General features: G+C 49.7%; 1 protein-coding gene across 8 annotated transcripts in view; it reads right to left on the bottom strand.

The window, feature by feature from the left end:
• Nucleotides 1–241: 241 nt before the first annotated feature.
• Nucleotides 242–20,145, bottom strand: part of kmt2ca (lysine (K)-specific methyltransferase 2Ca) — a 74,163-nt gene continuing 54,259 nt past the window's right edge. For 5 of the 8 annotated variants that reach the window (XM_023826785.2, XM_023826793.2, XM_023826794.2 and 2 more), the window contains 25 exons: nt 17,440–19,482; nt 17,003–17,331; nt 15,110–16,890; nt 14,815–14,911; nt 14,653–14,734; nt 14,502–14,565; nt 14,092–14,324; nt 12,215–13,738; nt 11,440–11,649; nt 10,535–10,699; nt 9,501–9,642; nt 9,277–9,412; nt 8,695–8,876; nt 8,093–8,208; nt 7,746–7,983; nt 6,771–6,907; nt 6,274–6,372; nt 4,533–5,658; nt 4,149–4,285; nt 3,925–4,055; nt 3,455–3,623; nt 2,963–3,079; nt 2,798–2,871; nt 2,379–2,487; nt 242–2,074 (listed from right to left, as the gene is read on the bottom strand). In XM_023826785.2, coding sequence (XP_023682553.2) covers nt 1,982–2,074; nt 2,379–2,487; nt 2,798–2,871; nt 2,963–3,079; nt 3,455–3,623; nt 3,925–4,055; nt 4,149–4,285; nt 4,533–5,658; nt 6,274–6,372; nt 6,771–6,907; nt 7,746–7,983; nt 8,093–8,208; nt 8,695–8,876; nt 9,277–9,412; nt 9,501–9,642; nt 10,535–10,699; nt 11,440–11,649; nt 12,215–13,738; nt 14,092–14,324; nt 14,502–14,565; nt 14,653–14,734; nt 14,815–14,911; nt 15,110–16,890; nt 17,003–17,331; nt 17,440–19,482 — 9,534 coding nt within the window. In that variant the 3' untranslated portion in view covers nt 242–1,981. The remainder of the gene's footprint in view (nt 2,075–2,378; nt 2,488–2,797; nt 2,872–2,962; nt 3,080–3,454; nt 3,624–3,924; nt 4,056–4,148; nt 4,286–4,532; nt 5,659–6,273; nt 6,373–6,770; nt 6,908–7,745; nt 7,984–8,092; nt 8,209–8,694; nt 8,877–9,276; nt 9,413–9,500; nt 9,643–10,534; nt 10,700–11,439; nt 11,650–12,214; nt 13,739–14,091; nt 14,325–14,501; nt 14,566–14,652; nt 14,735–14,814; nt 14,912–15,109; nt 16,891–17,002; nt 17,332–17,439; nt 19,483–20,145) is intronic. The other 3 variants (XM_072713262.1, XM_023826790.2, XM_023826789.2) reach the window with 3 other exon arrangements.

Below are 20,145 nucleotides of genomic sequence, written 5' to 3'. Positions count from 1 at the left end.
ATCAAGAACAATGAATACCAGGTACAGGTGTGCTGGGAACTAGGCAAGAGACTGTGTGAAAAATGTGGACCGGCTGGAGTCCCTGATGGCTGGGCTGAGAAATACTGGCAAATACATGTGGTTGGCGTTACCTATAGTAAGTTAACAGTATATCGCCTCTAAATGAAACTAATATGGTGGCAAGACTGAAGATTGTTCTTCACTTGTACACCTGACACTTAAGTCATGGACAAACGGGGAGTAACACAGTTATGTAAAATATTTATTTTTTGTAAATGCTTCTAAATCTGGTTTCACAAACTCCAAACCCCAATACACACTCTTTATACTTCAAAAAAAAGGCTTGTTTTTTTTTTTAAACGGAACATTCTACTACTAAAGAGGACAAAATACTGGTAAGAGGTTGGAATATCATACAAGAAGAAAAAATATATCCAAGAAACAATTACAGCTATCTCAGGAAAATATATATACACAATTGATTCTTCTGAAAGTTAAAAATACATCATGCGATATTTAGTTCAAGACTGTCTAAATATACCAACTGTTGTACAAGCCACTGAAGTTGTGCACAAACAAAAAGTTCTCTTCATGTCAAACTGGTTTATAAATTGTCAGTACCAGAATTTGCAAATAGACTGTTCTGCACTGTCTAGTCAAGAAGTTATGACAAACTGGTGTTTTCCTTAGATGTAAACGAAATAAAAGGGGAAAAAACACACACTGTTCTGCTTTTAAATCTTTAAATCAAACTTCAGAAACCTGTTAGCTAAGCTTGCTTTCCAAGCAGCCACTGAATGACACGTTGCTTTCATCTGTATGATCTGGATGTTAACAAAAGACTATTGATGACTACAAGTTAAAAAAAGATTTACCATCTGGGAGATTTCATTTAAAAAAAAAAAAAAAAATCATAATTCACAGTTATCACTAGTTCTAAACGCAAACCTGATTAACAGTAAGGATGTCACTGATTTCTTCCTGATTGGCCTGAATCAATTCATAATACAAAGGCCAAACAATCTTATTCGACCTTAAGGGAAAATCATTTAAGTGGTCAAAAAAAAACTCTGATCACAACAATACTAAATTCTAGATACAACAAAAATACTTCTGATTTTTTTTTTTTTTACTTACATATTCTGTACATATTTATACAGTGTTTGTATATATACTCTCAAAGAAATTATGACATCCTTTAAATAATTTCTCCAAAAAAAAAAAAAAAAACACAAATACATCATCCAAACAGCTGTGAAGTTAAGGTAGCATTTGGTCAATAATTTCTATATGTTCTTTAGACAGTTTTAGACTTTTCAAATATTTACACTTTGTACAGGAATCACAGGGTGTAAGGACCCTGCAGGCACACCAGTGGCAGATCGACTTCCTGCTCACGTTTACGTCGATTTTAAAAATAGCTTAATTCAATTACTCAACAATAAATACAAAAAAGGCTTATTTTACAGAAACCGAAAAGAAAAAAAATAAACTGACTCATGGAATCAAGTATTTTAAATGGATTTTTAGTGCAAGTACACGTTCCCTTAGTGCTGTCGTTATGGAAGCCAGCCCCATGCATTCCTCATTCAGTGATGCCTACGACAATCACACGCATCTCGTACGTGTGTGTATATCGATCCGAAACGCAGAGGGCCTGCCCCTAAACAACGAAATAAGGCGATGGACAGCACAGTACCCCCCCTGAGCGCTGGTGAATTCAGTCCCCCCCACCCACCCCCAATCATACACACACTGCACACGCGAGCACCTCCATCTCCAAGAAAATAAATTAAAAATGTCATTAACTCATCACTTCTTCACTCCCCCCCCCCCCCACCATTGTGCCTGTTACACCTTCGGGCTCCACCCTCCCCTCACAGTTTTGTGTTTCCCCCCTCCTCCCCCCTCCCCCCAGTGACAGTACTTTACTTTTTTCCACAGGACCGCGCCTGTAAAGTTTAAGGAATGCTCCTCCTCCTCAATTCATCCACTTCCGGCAGTTGACCGCCCGGCAGTGACAGGGGATCTTGTGTTGGTCATCTTCCAGGTCGAACTTGTAGTCGTAGCAGAGCTGTTAAGACAGACAGATGCTGAATTAACGTGCTGGCCCTTGCGCTGGTTGGGGGGGGGGGGGGCATCCATAGCAGCACTGCCATGGATGAGTGTTTCAGGAGTCTAATGTTTCCACAAGGGCTTGTGGTCACTGCGGGGAGTTGTAGATTGATGGGATTACAGGAATTAAAAGGCCCACAAAGGGCTCTCCTAAACCCTCCATACCATGCTGAGGTCTTACGGGAACAAAGACTTTAAAGGTTATGGGGGCAGCAAGCCCATTAGGGCCGCCCAACATTAATAATGGGGGTGGATCGCCTCACCTCTTCTCCTCGCTGGATCTTCCGATTTGAGCTGATGATGATTTTATGTCCTCGCTCAAAGGTCACCACCTCAGCAACGCAATTCGGCGCACAGGAGTGGTTGATATACCTGCAGAAAAAAGCTGATGGCTTCAGTAAGAGGGTCAGATAGAGGCTTCCGGAAAGGCTACACATCAGCATCGTATAAGTTGTGTGTGTCCTGAACAGTGCGGCTCCCTGCCTTGTGTGCTGGGATGGGCTCCAAGCCCCCTACAGGGACCGTGACCAGGATATATGGTTGGAAGATGTATGGATAGATAGATGGAAAACTGCTTGTTAACTCTTGCAGTAAGTACGGGGAGTCAGTAAGTTTCTTCCTGTTCTTCTGTGGGAACAACAATGTGAAATGGGCCTTAGGTGGAACCATGAAGGACACCTACCTGGCAGGCCCCCCCGTTATCGTGGCATCAATGACATGCTCGCTGTCAATTCGGAACATGTACACGCCCCGGTTCTGTGACATCAGAGAGAGCAATGGAAGACAGATGAGATGGACAGCATCAGGAGGAACCCGCATCAAACACAGCTGGTCTTTTGGCTCATACCTGCGACTCATACATCTTCTCCCTCCTATTGGCCACCTCGTTGCGGATGATGGTGCCAATGTACTCAATCACCATGGTGTACTTCTCGATGTCCCTGGCAGCATACAGACCCAGGCCCTGGACAGACACGCACAGCTACAGTGAGATCCAGGAGAGGGAGCGGAGCAGGTTAAGGACTGGATATGGTGGACGCCTCCTCACTTTATCCACACTACTCTACATCTCCCCTGGCTGCCATTTGAGGATTCATTATCCAGTGTCTTCTAAGTGGGAACAGCTCCAACTTAAAATGCTGGCTGCAATTTTACTAGGCCTAGTCTGTGACCATCACAGCATAGCTGGAGACCCTAAATGAGAATTTGTGTGTGTGTGTGTGCATCCTTGGTGGCCTCCTGCTGGGCTGCTCCCAGCAGCCTTGGCACCCCAGGGTGGGTAACTCCACAAACGAGGCACATATAGATACGCTGCAGACACGCTGCTAACGGCGCTGACCTGGATGCGTGACCGTGCCAGGTACACATTACTCTTCCACTCGGCCTTCATTTTGCGGTACTGTGATGACTTGGAGTGCACAAACTGCTTGCTGTAGGGGGCGCTGATCTCCCCCGTGATGGTGCTCTGGAAGGACTTGGAAGTGCTGGTGCTGGTCAAGGTGTGAGGCCTGCAGTAAGTGGGTTGGGTGGAGGGGGGGACAAGATGAGTACTGAAGCATTTTAATACCAGGGTGTGGAGAATGGAGAAGCAAGTCGAGCTGAAGCAGGGGGTAAGGAAAATGGGGTAGTTAAAGCCAGTGAAACACAAGAGCAACTCATCTCATTCAAGCAGGAAGTTTCAATGACAGACCATGAAAATGACTCATCCCAGAATCACCACAAGACCACAAGCAGGTAGATGGAAGAAGGATTGGGCATGTGGGGATGACAGAAAATCGTGAAAGCCATAGAAAATATCTTAACACGAACCTCTTGGCATGGGGACCGGCTCGGGGCTCAGAGCGGGCTGAGCCTGATGGGTTGATGGCCAGGGGCAGCTGCATCAGGGGGTTACGGCCGTAGCGGAAGGTGTAGTTCTCGCAGGCCTCCACTCCCGGGAGCTGTGGGATGGAGGGGGGGCACGTTAAGCACAGCCCGGATTCCACAGGTCTGAATGTTCGTATGGGGACTGATGAAGTGGTGACACTTCCTACCGATTCGATGATCCTGGTGACCGCAGAGACCGTGAGTCCAAAGAGGTCCTCTCCCTTCAAGTAGATGGGGAAGAGCTTCAGCATACCAGACTCTGCCCTCCGCTCAGCAACTGGCCCCAAGACCTTGTCCCAGACCCCTGCAAAGAAAGTATGGAAATGTGAAGTTGACATTTTGGAACACACCTTCTGCTGACTGGTAATTAGTAGCTGCTATCCTGCCTGGGTGCAAGAGTGCCACAGTGTTGGGTATGTATCACTGTGCAGCTTTCCAGTTGTTAGTAGAGTGCTGGAACAAGATCAGGGTATCGAACCCTACAAAGAATGTGGGGGATATTGGACACAAAGAGCTCACAGGGTGGCGATGTCAAGACCAGGCCACAGTACCTTTGGCCGTGGTGTCTGTTAGCAGCAGATCCTCGTAGCCCTGCTCCACTACACGGATACTGAACTCGGGCCGGCTGTCGCGCTCATCGATGGAGCACAGGTAGCGGCAGCGGCGGTTGCTATGACGCGTGCTCCAGTAGATACGGCTGGCCTCGTAACCCATGGGAAAGATGGCGGTGGCTGAGTGGAAGGCGGCCATTTGCTGGGGCAGGAGCTGTCCCACGGCGTGAAAGACCAGGCTGCCCACGCGGAAGGTGTGGTCGCGCTCAGCACGCCGCACCACGCTGGCCAGCTGCCGTGCCTCGTCCCGCTGCACGTAGACGCGCCGGAAGACAGCGAAGCAGCGCAGCTCGTGCTCCAGGGCGCCACCACGTGGCCGGTGGGCGTGGCACAGCATGGTCTTGTCCTTAAAAAACATGCACTGAGTGCGCAGTGCACAGGTGAAGTGGTAGACGTTGGTGCAGCGCAGCCGCTGACAGCCACTTGTTGCGCCAGTGTGCTGGCAGTGGGCACAGCGCACCGACAAGCCGCGTCGCAGTGCTAGCTCCACGTTGATGAGGGCGCCCGCCTGGGTCTCATACACCTCTGTGGACCACAGCGCGCAGTTCAGGTGCACCCACAGGTCTAGGTCCAGGTTGAGCAGCCGTGCTGCCCCATCTGTGAGCCCGTCGCCTTCCTCATGGCAGAAGCAGCAGCGCCGCTGGTCCCGGGGCAGCGGGTCGGGTCGCAGCGAGGCACCCAGTTTCTGTAGGAGCATGTCTACCTCGTCCTCGGAGGGCAGCTGGGGGTCGCCCCGGGGCACTGCGATCTGAACAGTCCACTTCCTCCAGCGCACACCCTTCCATCTCTTGCCAATGTGACGAGGGTCGTCTGTGCCATTGTGCATCGCCCGGGGGCGGGGCTTCAGCTTGACAGTGACCTTGAGGGCATCGGGTTTGCCCTCGGCCTTGGTGGGGTCGAAGGCGGCTGCAGGGAAGGCAATGGGGGGTGTGGACGGGGGTGACTGGCTGGGCTGCAGCTGGGCTAGGCAGTGGACATCCAGAGTGGACATGTTGTTACTGTACGGGTGTGAGACCTTAGCCAGACTCTCCCTGATGTCTGCGTGTGGGGCCGCTGACATCGTCTGCTGCATTTTTAGGGAGGGAAAGAAAAAAGAGAATGATATGAGAGTCTTCGAAAATGTCTGCTTTTCAAATCCATCTGGTTTTAGCTAAGTGGTATTTCTCCCTTTCAGACCAAGACCGATTTCAGTGATAGGCCCCATAACTGAAAAACCCCTGCAGAAGCCCAATATCACCGTGTGCCTTGGGCACTCTACGCTTTCTTTCATTGACGGGGAGTTAATTACAAAATCGACTGACATTTAAAGCACACGAGCTTCCCCGAAGGAGTTCAGCGTTAACTTGTCACAATTTTTATTATATTTTTTCAAACTGACTTCCTGCTATAAAAAAACTATTCTGAAATATTAGTGGAAACCAAGATCCAATAAGCTCTTGTGTTTCAGGACATACTTCAAGCCTCAAGTTTAATATTAAAAATGTAATGAAGTCCAATGAAATGCGGTACGCTATTAATTTTTTAAAAGGCGTGATGGACCAGCTGGTTGCCGGGTCTTACGAAGGACACCAGTCTGCCTCTTCTCTGGGTATGAGCCACACCCTAACCCTAACCCTAACCCTATGTTCAATGCTTCTGTCCTGATGTGCCTCAGCTGTCTTAATGAGGATCGAGCGAATACCTTAACGTCCGTGGCCTTGGACTGGGCAGCCGAATACAGAATGAAGCAATTCAGACTGCAGAACACCAGAGTCCCCTCTGGACGGCCCCAGTTGTCCTGCTGGAGCACAAACGGGGGTGTAAGCACTGCACAGTGCGTGGTGGGAACGTGAGATTAAAGCTGCCCATCGTGTCAAACCTTTGTTGACACCAAGTTAAGTTGGAGTATTTACATACTGTGGGGAACAACCAAGGGGCACCACATTTAGATAACCCTGAGTCCCCAAGGCTTAGCTATCAGCAACACAGCCGGGACCTTACCACGCCGACAACACGGTGTGATCCTGTGACTGCTTTGGGACCACAAACAGCAGCCCACTTACATAATCATATGATTTCTTTCCCAGTCAGGTCTCAGGTTTACCATGAACTCTTGTACACAACCTGCTAGCATTAATATTGAGCCAGATGCAGGAACAATCCTGGCCCACAAGCCTGCCATTCCGTACTGTCCCATACCAGTCCGCAGGGTAGATCTTTGGTAGATCTCCTCACTCCGTTGCCCAGGACCACCACCTTGCAGTGACAGCACCACTGTGGCTTCAGTGCTGGTCCGCCCTTCCCAGTCTGATAATCACCTCTGGCCACAACTGGACCTGGAACAAGAAGCCACAAGTTAGTCTTAGGTCCTCACACTCATACTCTCCGGACTCATCAGAAAACATTGATTACAGTGAAATTCTATATGGAAGAACCTCATGAAAACTTCTACGGGCCCTCCATGTCTGACAGGATTCATTCCCTAATATACCTTTGTAAATTTCAGAATCATCTCACCAGCTGTACAGGGTCCTTAGATCTACTATACATGAAGGAAAAAACAGGCCAATTAATCCTGGTAATTTCAAGCCCCTTTTCATTTAGGACCTTTGGACACTTGGCTACTATTACTGGATGAGATCTGACACCAGGAACTTAAATGAAGAGTCTGCACGCTAACAAGCTCGGTGCAAAATCATTACTGTGTTTCATTAACCTCTACGACGTTGGGCTTTGATCGATAATGATGCACGTAAACTGAAAGCAGGAGCGCTTTGGTCACACAGGGCAAATCGATAGTTACTTATATGTCTTGCAGAGGGGCTAATTTGAGGATGGTTACCAGGCAGCCCTTCAACGTAATATCAATGGGACAGGTGTTTTTTTTTTACAGGGTCTGAAACCAGTCGAGATATATGGTCAACTGATGAGGCAACAAAGGCAGAGAAATCTCATCAGAAGACCCACAGTGCCTCACCGGTTATGAAATGCTCTATACTATGATCCTCAGCTCATCTTACTCAACTCAAATGATCTTTAACTCATCTTGGCCAATTCAACTGAGCTTCAAGGGACAAACATAGGAGATACAATGGCTATTCATCTAGGGATTTGAAGCAGAACCCATCCCACCTCTAGTCCACCCACCCACTGAGACTCCAAGCTTTGACTCACCATTGCTGGGAGAAGGGTAGTGCACCTGAGCAGACATCATCCCCGGAGGTCCGGGTGGCCTCAGGAAACAGGACCCGGGGAACATGGCAGGGTGACGGGCCTCAAAGCCTTGCGGGGGTGCCTTGAGGCCCCCCGGGAATGACAGGGGCCCCCGATCAAGTGTACTGCTGACCTCATAACTGCTGGGGACCTTCATGCACAGTAGGTCAGCGACAGCCGATACCACACTGGGGATGTTCTGAAGAAGACAAAGCTTTATCTTAATGCAGCGCATAACCAGGATCTGGTCAAACAACCAGGCAATTAAGACTCTCCTAACCCAACAGCAACATGGTGATTTTGCTCACCTCTGTCGCAGCAGGACTCAGGGTAATAGCTATGGACACCAGGTCTGTTTTGGAACAATTTGGAACCTCTCCAAACTGGGGTTCCAGTTTCACTTCCTGGTGTTTGGCTTCAGAACCTGTGCAAGCATGCCAAAGAGAGGACATGTCTATCATTTTCCACTACACCAGTCCCCTAATTTTGTGTGCAACACTCCACAGGTGATTGTGTGCCATTGTTTCATATTTATGATGATCAGTTAGTCAATAGATCATCTGTACAAAACGGCCGGGGTGCACCAGACACTAAACATCAGTCAGATGAGAAATGGCGGCAAACAGATTCCGATTTACAGAGTCAACTTCTGGCTCCGGCTCAGTCTCATTTCCGGGATCCCAAGCAAAATCTGATTAACATAGCTGTCATTTGTCATCTTCATTACCATTACGATAGGCTGACCAGTTGGAGGCACCCCTTTATGGTCACTGGACTCTAAGCAGACATTATGCCTTGGGCCAGCCCTGGTCTCCAGGAAAGATCAAGGAGGAACGAAGGGCAACATGAAAGCCTAATGAAGGCCATGCAGACCACATTAACCTGCTTTCAGTCACAGTGGGGGGCTCACCTTTGCCGCTGGCGTTGGGCAGCATGGGGACGACGGGGGAGGGGGCGGGAGATGGAGGCTCCTCCTTCACCAGGGACAGGTCAGGGTAGCGGCTAACCTCCATGCCAACCACGCTCTCAGGGGAGGAGGAGGGGATGAAGCTGTCGGGTGTGTCCCTGTCCTCACAGTGCTCTTGTCCCCTGCTGTAAGGGGGGGCGCAATGTGAGAAATCTGCCCCTGGATGTCACAGGGAGCCAAGAAATGCTCGCAAAAAGGCCCGGCGTTGTGCTGGGTCGACAGAGAGGTCAATCAACTGGGAAAATCGGAAATAAATAAGTTGGATGGGCCTGAATTCTGGAAAGCTTCACACAAGGGGCAAAGTGCTTTCTGATTGGAGGAAGCAATCAGAGCACAGCAGAATGGGGAGTTGGAGCAGATAAGCAGAGCCAAGAATAGAATCTAGGCAGGGAAGTCTCTCTCTGTACTTTAAAAACATGCCTGTACATAACAAGACTTTAACCAATGTAGGGTTAGCTTAATCAACCTGGCAGGTGAACAGGCAAAAAGACTGACAGAGTACGCACACGCACTGCTCTGACTCACCTGAGCTCTTCCTGATTGTTGTGGGGGGGCGTAGGGAGCGATGCCGGCACGTCCACAGTTTTGGGACCCCTGGCCAGCAGGTCGTCCTCAGGCCTAAAGGCTGTGTGAAGCTGCTTGGGCCCCAAACCTTTGGTCACTTAAAGGAGACAGGAAATAACTTGGTCACATGACAGGAACACCTGGATCTCAAAAGGGAAGATGAACAGGCATGACAGAGACGCTACCATCGTGGCCTCCCAAGATGGTGGATTTTCGGGCCAGTTCCTCTGTGGTGGCGAAGCCGTTGACCATTTTCTGCCGGGCCACCGGGGGCGGTGTGGGGGGCAGTGATGCTGGGGGTGTGGGTGGATTGCTGAGGTTGTTCTGCTGCGAAAAGACCACCAAGGAGAACAAGGTGATCACAGCAATCGGGAACAATCAAGCACGTTTTAGACAGAGCTGAGAAAAGAGACTTATCTTTCAAGTTTAACAAAATACCTGCCTCAAAGTTTGCTTTCAAAAGACGAATGACAAGCAATGGATTCAGAACCAGCTCTCAAAAGGATGAGGGAGTCTGTACATCACTGCTGAACTAATAGCTGCTAACCCATTTCATGAACTGTGTAAGGTCACCATCTCAGACAGCTATTTATCTTCCAGAAGGCGAGCGACCACACTAACAGCTGATCTCAGGAACACAAACCCCACCCGGCTGTCAGCGCAGGAACTGCAAGCAGCCAACAGAACCATGCAAACAGCATTTTAATTTATATTTTTAAATCATTCCGCCAAATTCCATCAGAACCGGACTTCCTGGATTCATGCGTATTTCAAGCCAAACCAGGCTGCGGAGTTTGCAGCTCATGAAGCAGGAATGTGGAGTCAGTAGGCAGGTACCAGCTACTGACAGGCTGAAAGTGTAATGATGCTACTTGCTCTTCTCATCTGACAGGATCCTTTATTTGTCCGTCCATGACAAAGAAAGGAAACGTGAAATCAAAACCACAGCTTAGAGGTGACCGTCTGGAGGGCCTGATGTTATTTATACCACAGGAGCATACATTGGGGGACGGGCGTCTATGCTCATGCCTGATAGGAACAAGAGGTGAGTGCGATGTGAAAGTTGGGGGGGGGGGACATTAAAATAAAACAAGGGAGGAAATGTAAGGCGGTAAAACTGAATTAGGCTGCAACATCGCTGAGGCTCATTTGGATCAGAACTCAGAGATATCACAGTGCTTCAGGCCCGGTCGGGAGCAGCTGTGGAGGGGGTCCTCACCTTGTAGATGAGCTGAGAGTAGTAATCACACACACCGTCCAGTGTGGCACTGCCGAACGTGCCCGAGAGTTGGCTCTCCCCGTTCAGTTGCCCGCTGCCATAGGGGGGGAAGTGGGCGAAGTTCACCCCCACCAAGGGCTCCATCAGGGGGAGCAGGGACAGATGCTGGGGGGGAATTAGAGAAAGAATAAGAGCAAGATCAAGGGTGGGAGAGGCAGGACTGAATTTAACAAAGAAAAAAAAACAAATTAAATACAAACTGTATCCCTCTTAGTGGTTTAAGGATTTACTGCCAGTGGAATATTCTGAATTAGAGTATTATAACTGACTGATGTGACAGATGTTGGCAAAGCCCAGATTGAAACCCCAACACATCACTGTGGCTCTCAGGAGCTCCTCTGCCCCCAGGCACAGTGTACACACTCGTATTTTTACTGTTTCTATCACATTGATGCTTGATCACGAGGTGCCTTTGTTTGTTATGAAAAAAGTACAATACGAACACCTCACAATTGCCTGAACATTTGAGGGGCAAGGCTGGCACATTCCTACGCTTGCATTTCCTTGGTGACGCCTTTGCACGGACAACAAGAACAAAAGTCGTGGTGGGTCACGCCGGTGAGCATCCTTGATGCCGCTTTGAAGTACCCCTCTGGGCTGTCAAACTTTCCATGGAACATTGGTTAGTTCTTTGTGCAGCCAAATGGCATGATGATTAAGGAAAGCAACCGCAAGAGGAAAAACGGCAATTCGTATCTTACAATTTAAAAAATGTTTAAAAGCTTTTTTGGATACCTGGTCATGGAACAGCTAAGCCTGCCTGTTAATTTAAGATGACTGATAGCGCCACCTGCTGTTCGGCAATGCAGCTGAGGCCACCCCTAACACTGCCCGCACCCCTATACCTGCTTCAGCTGTGTCATCAGTGTGTCAGTGCTGGAGCACACCAGGTGCCGCGCCTGCTCCTCGTCCTCCTTTTTCCTCTTCTTGTAGCGGGATGGTGGCTTCTCTACGCTCTTGGGTGGTCTTTTGTTCCGCTGCTTCTTTTTGCCCTGCTCGCTGGGGGGCGCTGACGCCACCAGCTTGCCCTGTGCCTGGCCTTCTGGCACCACCTGCTGGACAAAGAAAATCGATGAAGGGATGCAGCACCACCCACGAGGGTGTCCATATGTGTCAGTCCATGAGGAGCACAGAGCAGTCTGGACTGCACCTTCGCTTACGTTTATATACAAGAGACTGAGGTTTTAGTGACAAGGACAGTAGCACATAAAGGACAAAATCTAGCCCCCCCACCACATGTATAGTGTGAATATGAAAAAAGCCTGATTCAAATAGAGAGCTGGGTAATTCCGTGTCAAATCATCACACTTAGATCTCATCGAAACAGAATTTAATGGAACTTGGCAGGCTGATTTGGTCATACGAGTAACCCATGCAAATGAATCTGCAGGTGTCTTGGATCAATATTAAGGGAGAGTTAAGCTATCAAAGTTATGTGGGGGCATGACTGGCTATATGAACTTTAAAATAAGTTGCACAGAAATGGCTTTCGTATTGTTTTAAAGCTCTTTTCCGGCTTCGACTTGCCGAGATGATATGGTTTATGGGTGGGCATGGAATAGTATGGCAAGCACAGGTGTCACTAGGCCCTGCTTGCTTGGAGCTTAGTGAGGGACCTACCCCAGATGTCTCAGTGGAAACATGCTTGCTCTCGCCCTCGTCAGCGGCATGCTGGGGGTTCAGCAGTGGTGTGTCTTTGTTCTTCAGCAGGTGCTTCAGCAGCTCGTTGCCAGACTCCCCTTTTGCAGTGTGGAAGGGGCTCTGCTCCGCCCCCTCTGCTTTCACAGCCCCAACAATCCGCTCAAGCTTGAGATCGGGACACTCGCTCTCCATCCTCTCCATCTTTATCCGCAGTGACTCCTCTGGGGGGGTCCCACCAGCTTCCCCAACAGTGGGCAGCTGGCTGGGTCCGAGAGATAGTGGGCCACCTCCGCCGTTGCTGCTGCAGCTGCCTCCGGACAGCTGGCGCTCCAGCTCTGAGGGAGGTTGGCTTCCCAGGGAGCCGGGAGTCAGGGAGCCTGTGGCAAGCTCAGGAGGGTCCTGCTCCCCCAGATGGGGGGCGCTCCGGGTTGGGGTGGAGGCTGTATCAGATACACAGGGTGTCAGCGGGGCAGTGAGGTCAGAGTGTGGGGTAGAGGGTGTCTTCACAGAGTCTGAATCGTCATCCTTCTTCTTCTTACGGTTCCTCTTCTTCTTCCCCTTCTCCTCAGGGATGATGTTCGAGTACAGCTGTATGAGCGACTGGCCCGCCCCCGGGTAGTTTGGGGGCAGGGGGGTGGCAGACTCTATTCCAAAGTGCGGCCCTTCTACAGGACCCTGGGGCATCATCCCGGGCCCCCCGAGGCCAGGCAGCCGACCCTGACCAAATGCAGGACCCTGCAGCATGGTGTTTTTGGGCCGATAATTGGTACTCATCTCAGGGACGAAAGGCCCATTGGGCATTGTGGGTCGTCGCTCACCCACCTGCAGGAAGGGCGTGCCTGGCGGGGACCCCATGAAGCTGGCTTGCATGGCCTGCTGCTGAGGAAACTGCTGACCCATGGGCTGCGGAGGAACTGGGGGTCGCTGCTGCTGCATGAAGTCATGAGGCAGGTCGGTGCCATAGAAGGCCATCTGGGACAAGGCCTCCCGGTTAGCGTCAGGGCCCAGGAGGCCCTGCTGTTCCATCTCTAGCCGCTGCTGCAGGGCACGTTGTCGCTCTACCTCCTGCATCAGCTGCACCCGCTGCCGCTCCTGCTGTTCCCGCAGCCGCTCTTTGCGCTCCCTCTCCTGGAAGCCTTCGCTGAATGGGTTGTTGTCATCAAACTTGACATGGGGGGTGCCGCCAGTGCTGTTGCCGGCTGGCCCGCCAGGTGGGAATGCCTGGGGGGGTGGACCAGGGTTGGCTGGGGGCATTGGCGGGGGCAGGTGGGCGGGCATGCCAGAACCAATAGGGTGCCAGCCAGGGACACCGGGCATGCGGGCTGCGGCAGGCTGGCCAGGGTGTGGCTGCATCTGAATCATGGGTTTCATCATGGGCTGGTTCATGGGTGGTGCTCCGGGCAGCATCCCTGACATCATGGATGGCTGCATGTTGCACTGCTGCTGCTGCTTTACACGGTACTCCTCCATCAGCTCGGCGTGCTCCTTCTGCTGCTTCCGAATCTATGTAAGGAGAGAGGGGGGAAAAAAGGCTGATAAGGTGGAGAAGAGAACCTAAAAATTAGTGTATCATTCTGCAATGAGCGTTCAAGGGTATCTTCCCAAGGAATGAGTCACTGCAAAGAATGGTCAACTGGACTGGAAAAGGTTTGTAATAACCTGATCAGAAATACTCAGAGTCCGTTTTGCAAGGCCCAATGTCCAAGCAGGACCCACCTCATTAATACACTTTCTGAAGCCCAATGAGACAGCCAGTTTTTGGAACAACAAATGTAGGGGATATTGCTCTCTCTTACAGGTCAAGGCCACTACTAATTACATTGAGCGAACCACACCACAGGGGGGCGCCACACTACCTGCTCCAGCTGCTTCTGCACTACACTCTGCTGCTCCGTCACGTGCTTCAACTGCTCAGCGTCCTCCTCAGGGAACTCACGGCCTGCCTTCTTGGCAGTGCGCTGCTTTGCCGACAGAGCCTTCTTGGATTTCCTGTGGGCCCCAATCTGCTCTTCCAGAAACTTCTGCTGCATTTGCAGCAGCTGCTGGGTGTCCTGGAGCCACTCCTCATACTGTTTCCTCTGGGTTTCATCTGGAATGGGGAGTGATTTAAGGCGCAAATGAGTTCCCACTTTACCCCCAAATCTAAAGCATACTTGTCTCAGTATCAGATACTACAGATCAACATCATTTATAAGATGTAATATTGTATGCCACTTCATTCCAGTGTTTCATATTAGTCCAAGAGACCATTAGACAGATTACTTACTAACAAAGCCCGGTCCAAAACTGGGTGGATTACGTCTAGTCATTTGTGGTGCCAGTTTGCCATCCTGAGGTCATAGAAGAAACCAGTTAGTAACTCTGTGAGATCTGTGTCACCTCAGTTTGTAGAGGAGACTGGAGAACAGGTCACATACCTGGCCAACCACCTGCTGTGGGAGTAGGGCCACAGGGTCAGGGCCTGGGGTCCCTGGCATTTGCGGAGGACCCAACTGCATCCTGCCAGAAAGGTAGAGCGGTTTACCCCGGGAGTTAAGTCACCCACACAAGGAAAGGAGGAAACCATCCATTGTTCATACCTATTCATGACCATGCTATTCTGAGCCATCATTTTATTGATCCCTTTCAGAGCTACCATCTTTGCCTTCATGATGGGGTCAGTGATAGCATCAAAATCTGAAAAATGGCACAAGGTTAAGGATGAAAAACCAACAACAACTAATCAGACTACCAACTGCTACAGAACCATGTGAAAAGTGAACATCTCCACTGTACTTCCAAGAAATTCAAACAAGGAACAGATGAATTTCCACAATTTTCAAATGGTGTTTAATATTGATAGTGCCCATTAAGAAACGTGGTGGTTGACGTTACCAATGTTGGGGAAGGAGTAGTCACTGGAACGCTGTCGAATCATGGCCTGCATCTGCCGCTGCTGCTGCTGTTCCTGTCTTTCCTGGTCCAGTAGGTCTTGCAAGAGGAGCGGTTGTTCGTCCAACAGCAAAGGTCGATTTTGCTGGTTCTGCTGATTTAAGGCTTGGGGGAACACAGGCTGCTGTTGGGCTTGTGCTAGGTTATGGGGCAGTGCCTGAAGGGGCATTGGGAGGGCCTGGTCCCCTTGAGGGCCAGTAGGTCCGTAGTTTGAGCAAGCAGATGGACCTTGCAGGAAATCTGGATCGCACATAGGCACTCCAGCCACAGCAGAGGAGTCAACTCTATGACCGACTGGCTGGTTAGGGTTCACGCCAAGCTCTTGGATTTGCCTTGGTGCCATCAGCATGCTGGGATTCTGCTGTATACCTGCGACCCTCCTAGCCTGAGCTGTCTGACCACTTTGCCTGGGAGAAGCTCCTGGCGCAACATCAGCATCTTCCAATTTCTCCTCAACAAGCAAGCTAGAAAGTACTGGATTAGGACCAGGATCATCAATGTCACAAGGCTGGGCAGCCTGATTAGCGGCCAGCTGAGCAGATGTTTCTGGGAGACTTTCATCACTCCCAGTAACCTCCTGGTTATTCGTGATCTTTTCATCAGTCAAACCTCTGCAGCTGAAGGAATCCTGGGTGTTAGTTAAACCCTCCTTCACTTCTGTCTTAATCTTTTGCCCAGCCGGCAAAGAATTAGAATTTCTATTAGGACTAGTGCCCTCTTGCCCAATGTGATCCTGCTGGTTTTTTTCTCCTGCAGACTCTGGCACAATCTGTGATGAACGAGTGGTGCCAGTAGAGTTGGCATTTTTCTCCGACATTGCTTTCTGCAAATCTGAATTATTGCCATGGTCATCAATAGGATCACCAAGGTCCAGGTCTTCATTAAAAATTATGTCTTTTTTATCACCCAGGTCAAGTTCTGGATCTGTGTAGGCAATGATGTCAAATTTTCCAGATGTTAAAAAGTCATCAAGATGCAAGTCATTAGTTTCCAAGTCCAAGTCTTTACTACCATCTGGGTCAAAGCTGAGATTTTCAAGATCTTCGTCATCCAGGTCTTTGACCTCTACATCTTCCAGATCTTTCACTGCAGAGTCATCTGTGTCCAACTTCTCTTCTATTCCATCGGTATTAGCAATTGGAATGTCCTCTGGCTGGTCAACAGGTGTTAAGGGTAAGAGTGAAGGACCCATGTTGAAGGGTTCGCTTGCTGTCGTTTGGCTCAGAGATCTCATGAGTGGAGCTTGCGGAGGTCCTACATTACTTGTTATTGAGTGTTGGGGAGAGTTCTCCATGCTGGATGAGATTGGCATATGGCTGGACACTCCTGAAGACTGGGACAACATAGAGTCCACCATTCTAGGACCAGGAAAGCCCACCTCCTGCCCTCCAACAAAGCCCAATCTTTGGGGTCGAAGAGAAGGATCAACTACATTTCCTGCTACTGTCGGAGGTACAAAGGGAAGTCTCATCCTGTTCTCGGGAGCTCTGTGCCTGAGCTCAATAAAAGGCTGTCCCATTATGTTGTGTTGTTGCAATGGCATGCCACGTGGGGGGAAAGGCTGAGGTAGCCCCATGGAATTGTTCCCCCTGGCCAGATCAACGGACAGAGACCTCCTCATTTGCTGAGGAACGTCCATCATTTGTCCTTGCATGGGGTGTGGAGATTGAAGGAAATGTTCCTGTCCTCCAAGGATTCCCTGCCCACTTGATGAAAATGCAAACCTAAGTGGCAACAAGTTAATGACAGAAGAATGTTTATAAACAATATGAACAGAATGACAATCATGCTCAGTTTAAATAAAAACGGTGTAATGATGCAAACTGTGAGACGTACCTTGGGCCTTGAGGTCTCATGCTCATGTTTCCAATGTCACCTGGAAATGGGCCTCTGGGAAACTGGCCTTCATTAGGGAAAGGTCCACACTGGTCACTGGGGAAAGGCCCTTGGAACCTCTGTCCCACAGGCATCATCGGTCCTCTTGCAGTCCCTGGATATGGAGGAGGTGGCCGACTGAAGACCTCATTCTGTTGTCCTCGTTCCTCTGGTGACCAGAGTTGGGGGATTCCAGGTCCAGTTGATGGGTTTGGCTCCTGTAGGCCCTTTTCCTGCCTGATAGTCTTCTGCTGCTGCTGCCTAAGGATCAGCTCACGTAAACGCTGTCGCTAAAAAGTGACAAAAAGAATAATTAAAAAAAAAACTGCAAGCATGATGAATCTAAGGTATAATCACAAACCAGGATATGACTGGATGATCCTTTGCTAAGTACTTACCTGTCTGAACTTTTCTTCAGTATCAACTAGAGGTATCTGTACACCACTCTGAGTCTCTGAGGTGCTCCCAGTTAGTTGCTGGATATTTGAGAACTGCTCTACACCTTGGGAATTATCTTCATGTGCCATTACATGCTGGTCTTGAACTTCATTTGAAAGTCTTTCTCCTGACTGTGGTTGTGGGGTCATAGGAGCCTGCTCATATGGATCATGAACTGGAGTCAGGCTCAGTGGATTAGATGGTGGATGAACAAAACCATCTTCAGATAAACCAGAATTCTTTGGTGTCTGAGAGCCAAGGACTGCTGGTCGGACAAAGGTGTCCTGCATTGGAACCTGAGGTGAAAAGGGGTCCTGATGGGATCCAGGTCCGGTCCTGGCAACAGGCCGGGTAAACACTTCAGGACTGACTCCTGGCCGAGGTGTCCCTGGAGGCTGGGCGTATGGGTCACTTAACACTGGCCTTGGGGTACCAGGAGGCTGAGCATAAGGATCATGCTTAATAGGCCTCGGAGTTCCAGGCTGTTGAGCATAAGGGTCAACGTTTCTTTGGTTGCCTGGTGATTTGGGGAACCTCTCCCCTGTAGCAGGCCGAGGAGTTCCAGGGGGCTGAACATAGGGGTCAAGGGCATGAGAAGGGGACAACCTGCGATTCAATGGTTGCTGTGATACATACTGGTCCACCCCAGTTGGACGAGATGTAGAACGAGACTGAGAATAAGGGTCTGGGCCGGGCCTCGGGGTTCCAGGTGGTTTACTGTAGGGATCGTACAAGGGTCTAGGGGTGCCAGGAGGTTGAGCATAAGGGTCCGACGAAGGTCGAGGTGTGCCAGGAGGTTGAGCATAAAGGTCAGGTGACTGCTGAGCAAAATCTGACCTTGGTGCAGATTGGCCCTGCACATGTGTTTCTCTGGAGGGGTGTCGCACCATCGGAATGGGTTGAGAAAAGGTATTGCCTTGCGGACAGTGCATCATCTTAAGAGGGTTAGAAAATCCTTCATTCACAGAAGGCCGAGGAGTGAGGGGAGGATGTGCATATGGGTCATTCTGAGGACTCTGAAAACCATCTGAGAGTCTGATAGCCTGCCTCTCGAAGCTGTCCACAGGGCCGCGGCGAGACATAGGAGATACAGAGTTGTAAACATCCTGGGGCTGAGGAGGTGGCATAGGAGTTTTGAACAGCGGCACTGAGCCAGATTCATTGCTTCCAGGTATAGGTGTCAACAAAGGTCTTGAGTAGGGGTCAGACAGAATCATCTTGCTGTGTGACATCCGTTGGTAAGCCTCAAATCTCTGAGATGGTCTCGTGAATGAGTCTCCTGCAGCAGAAACTGGCACTTGCCTCCCTTGTGACTCAAGGGCTGCTTTTGGGGGACCCATTGGTTTGACAAATGAGTCTATGCCCATTACCGGTCTTGGGGTGTCTGGTGGTTTAGCATAGGGATCGGCACTCATGGATGTGGGTGAACCGAACGACTCGTGGGCGGGGGAGGGTCTTCCTCTCTCCTGTGGCTCTAACAAAGGTCGGGGGGCTGTGCAGGAATCTGTAGAATTCCTCCGAGGTATGTTGGATCCTATGGGTGGCGGTCTTGGGGTCCCCACCATTTTGGCATAGGGGTCCCAGGGAGAGGATGGTCTTGAGCTGGATGAACTGGGTGAGAACATCTGAGGGGACTGAGGTTGAGACCCTTGACCCTGGGAACAAGTGTCAGACACCCTTGAGAAAGTGGGTGGTGGGGGTGGAGGTCGCAGAAACACGTCATCTGAAACTGATGTGGGCGTCCCAAGAAGCTGGGCATGGGCAACCCCATCTTTGGGAGTTGCCTGCTGTCCTGGGGACACACTACCATTGCTGGGCTGGGGAGTCATGGGGCTCTGGTTACCACTGTTGGGAGTGTCAGCCCCAGACTGACCACCAAACTGCTGCTGTGGTTGCTGCTGCTGCTGTTGTTGCTGCTGCTGTTGCTGCTGTTCGTTTTTAACCTGCTCCAGTTTCTGTGTGGCTTCAATCTTGGCTTGCTGCTTGCTCTTTTGTCTCATTTGCTATTAAAGACAGAGAGGTCCACATTAGTCATTACTCATGCTCTATTTGCATCTTAGATCAAAACTTCATTTCATGAATGCTTGCTTCAACCCCCCCCCCCCCACCAACCCAAAGTTTCGCTCTAATATAAAGCTTAAAAATTAAAAACAAGGCACATAAAAGAAAATGTAGTAAAGTGTATATACAGTGATAAATTACAGCTTGGAAGCAATTACCGTGTTTTTAGGCCAAGGACTCATTTAGTCCTCGTTTAAAGAACCTCCCTGCAATCCTGCTTTCTTCATCCTTTCTTACACCTTGTAAATCTGTTTTTGGTTGTGGGCAGAACGATGCAAGAAGAGTGCCTTGCCCGGATTTTGCCAGTGAATCTTTTCTATATCCTGCCGCTGTAATCGCCTGGCTGGATTGTCCAAAAAGGACTTCTTTATCTGTGGTTTTATGTCTTTGCTTTTAAGGACTTTTCCTGTTACTTCTTAAAGGGCCCTCACATCTGATTCAATTCTCTCTTTCCAATGCAAATTAAGCATTAGTAAGCTTGGAAAAAAACCAAGCACATAAAACAACTCATTACTCATGCACATATAAAACAAACCCTGTACATAGAATCTTACAAGGACATTTACACTCCACACATGAAGAAGAGAAGCAGGGAAGACACAGTG

The sequence above is a fragment of the Paramormyrops kingsleyae genome, chromosome 1 (genome assembly GCF_048594095.1).
Source record: "Paramormyrops kingsleyae isolate MSU_618 chromosome 1, PKINGS_0.4, whole genome shotgun sequence".
Taxonomy (NCBI): Eukaryota; Metazoa; Chordata; class Actinopteri; order Osteoglossiformes; family Mormyridae; genus Paramormyrops; species Paramormyrops kingsleyae.
This window is presented reverse-complemented; position numbering and strand designations above follow the sequence as displayed.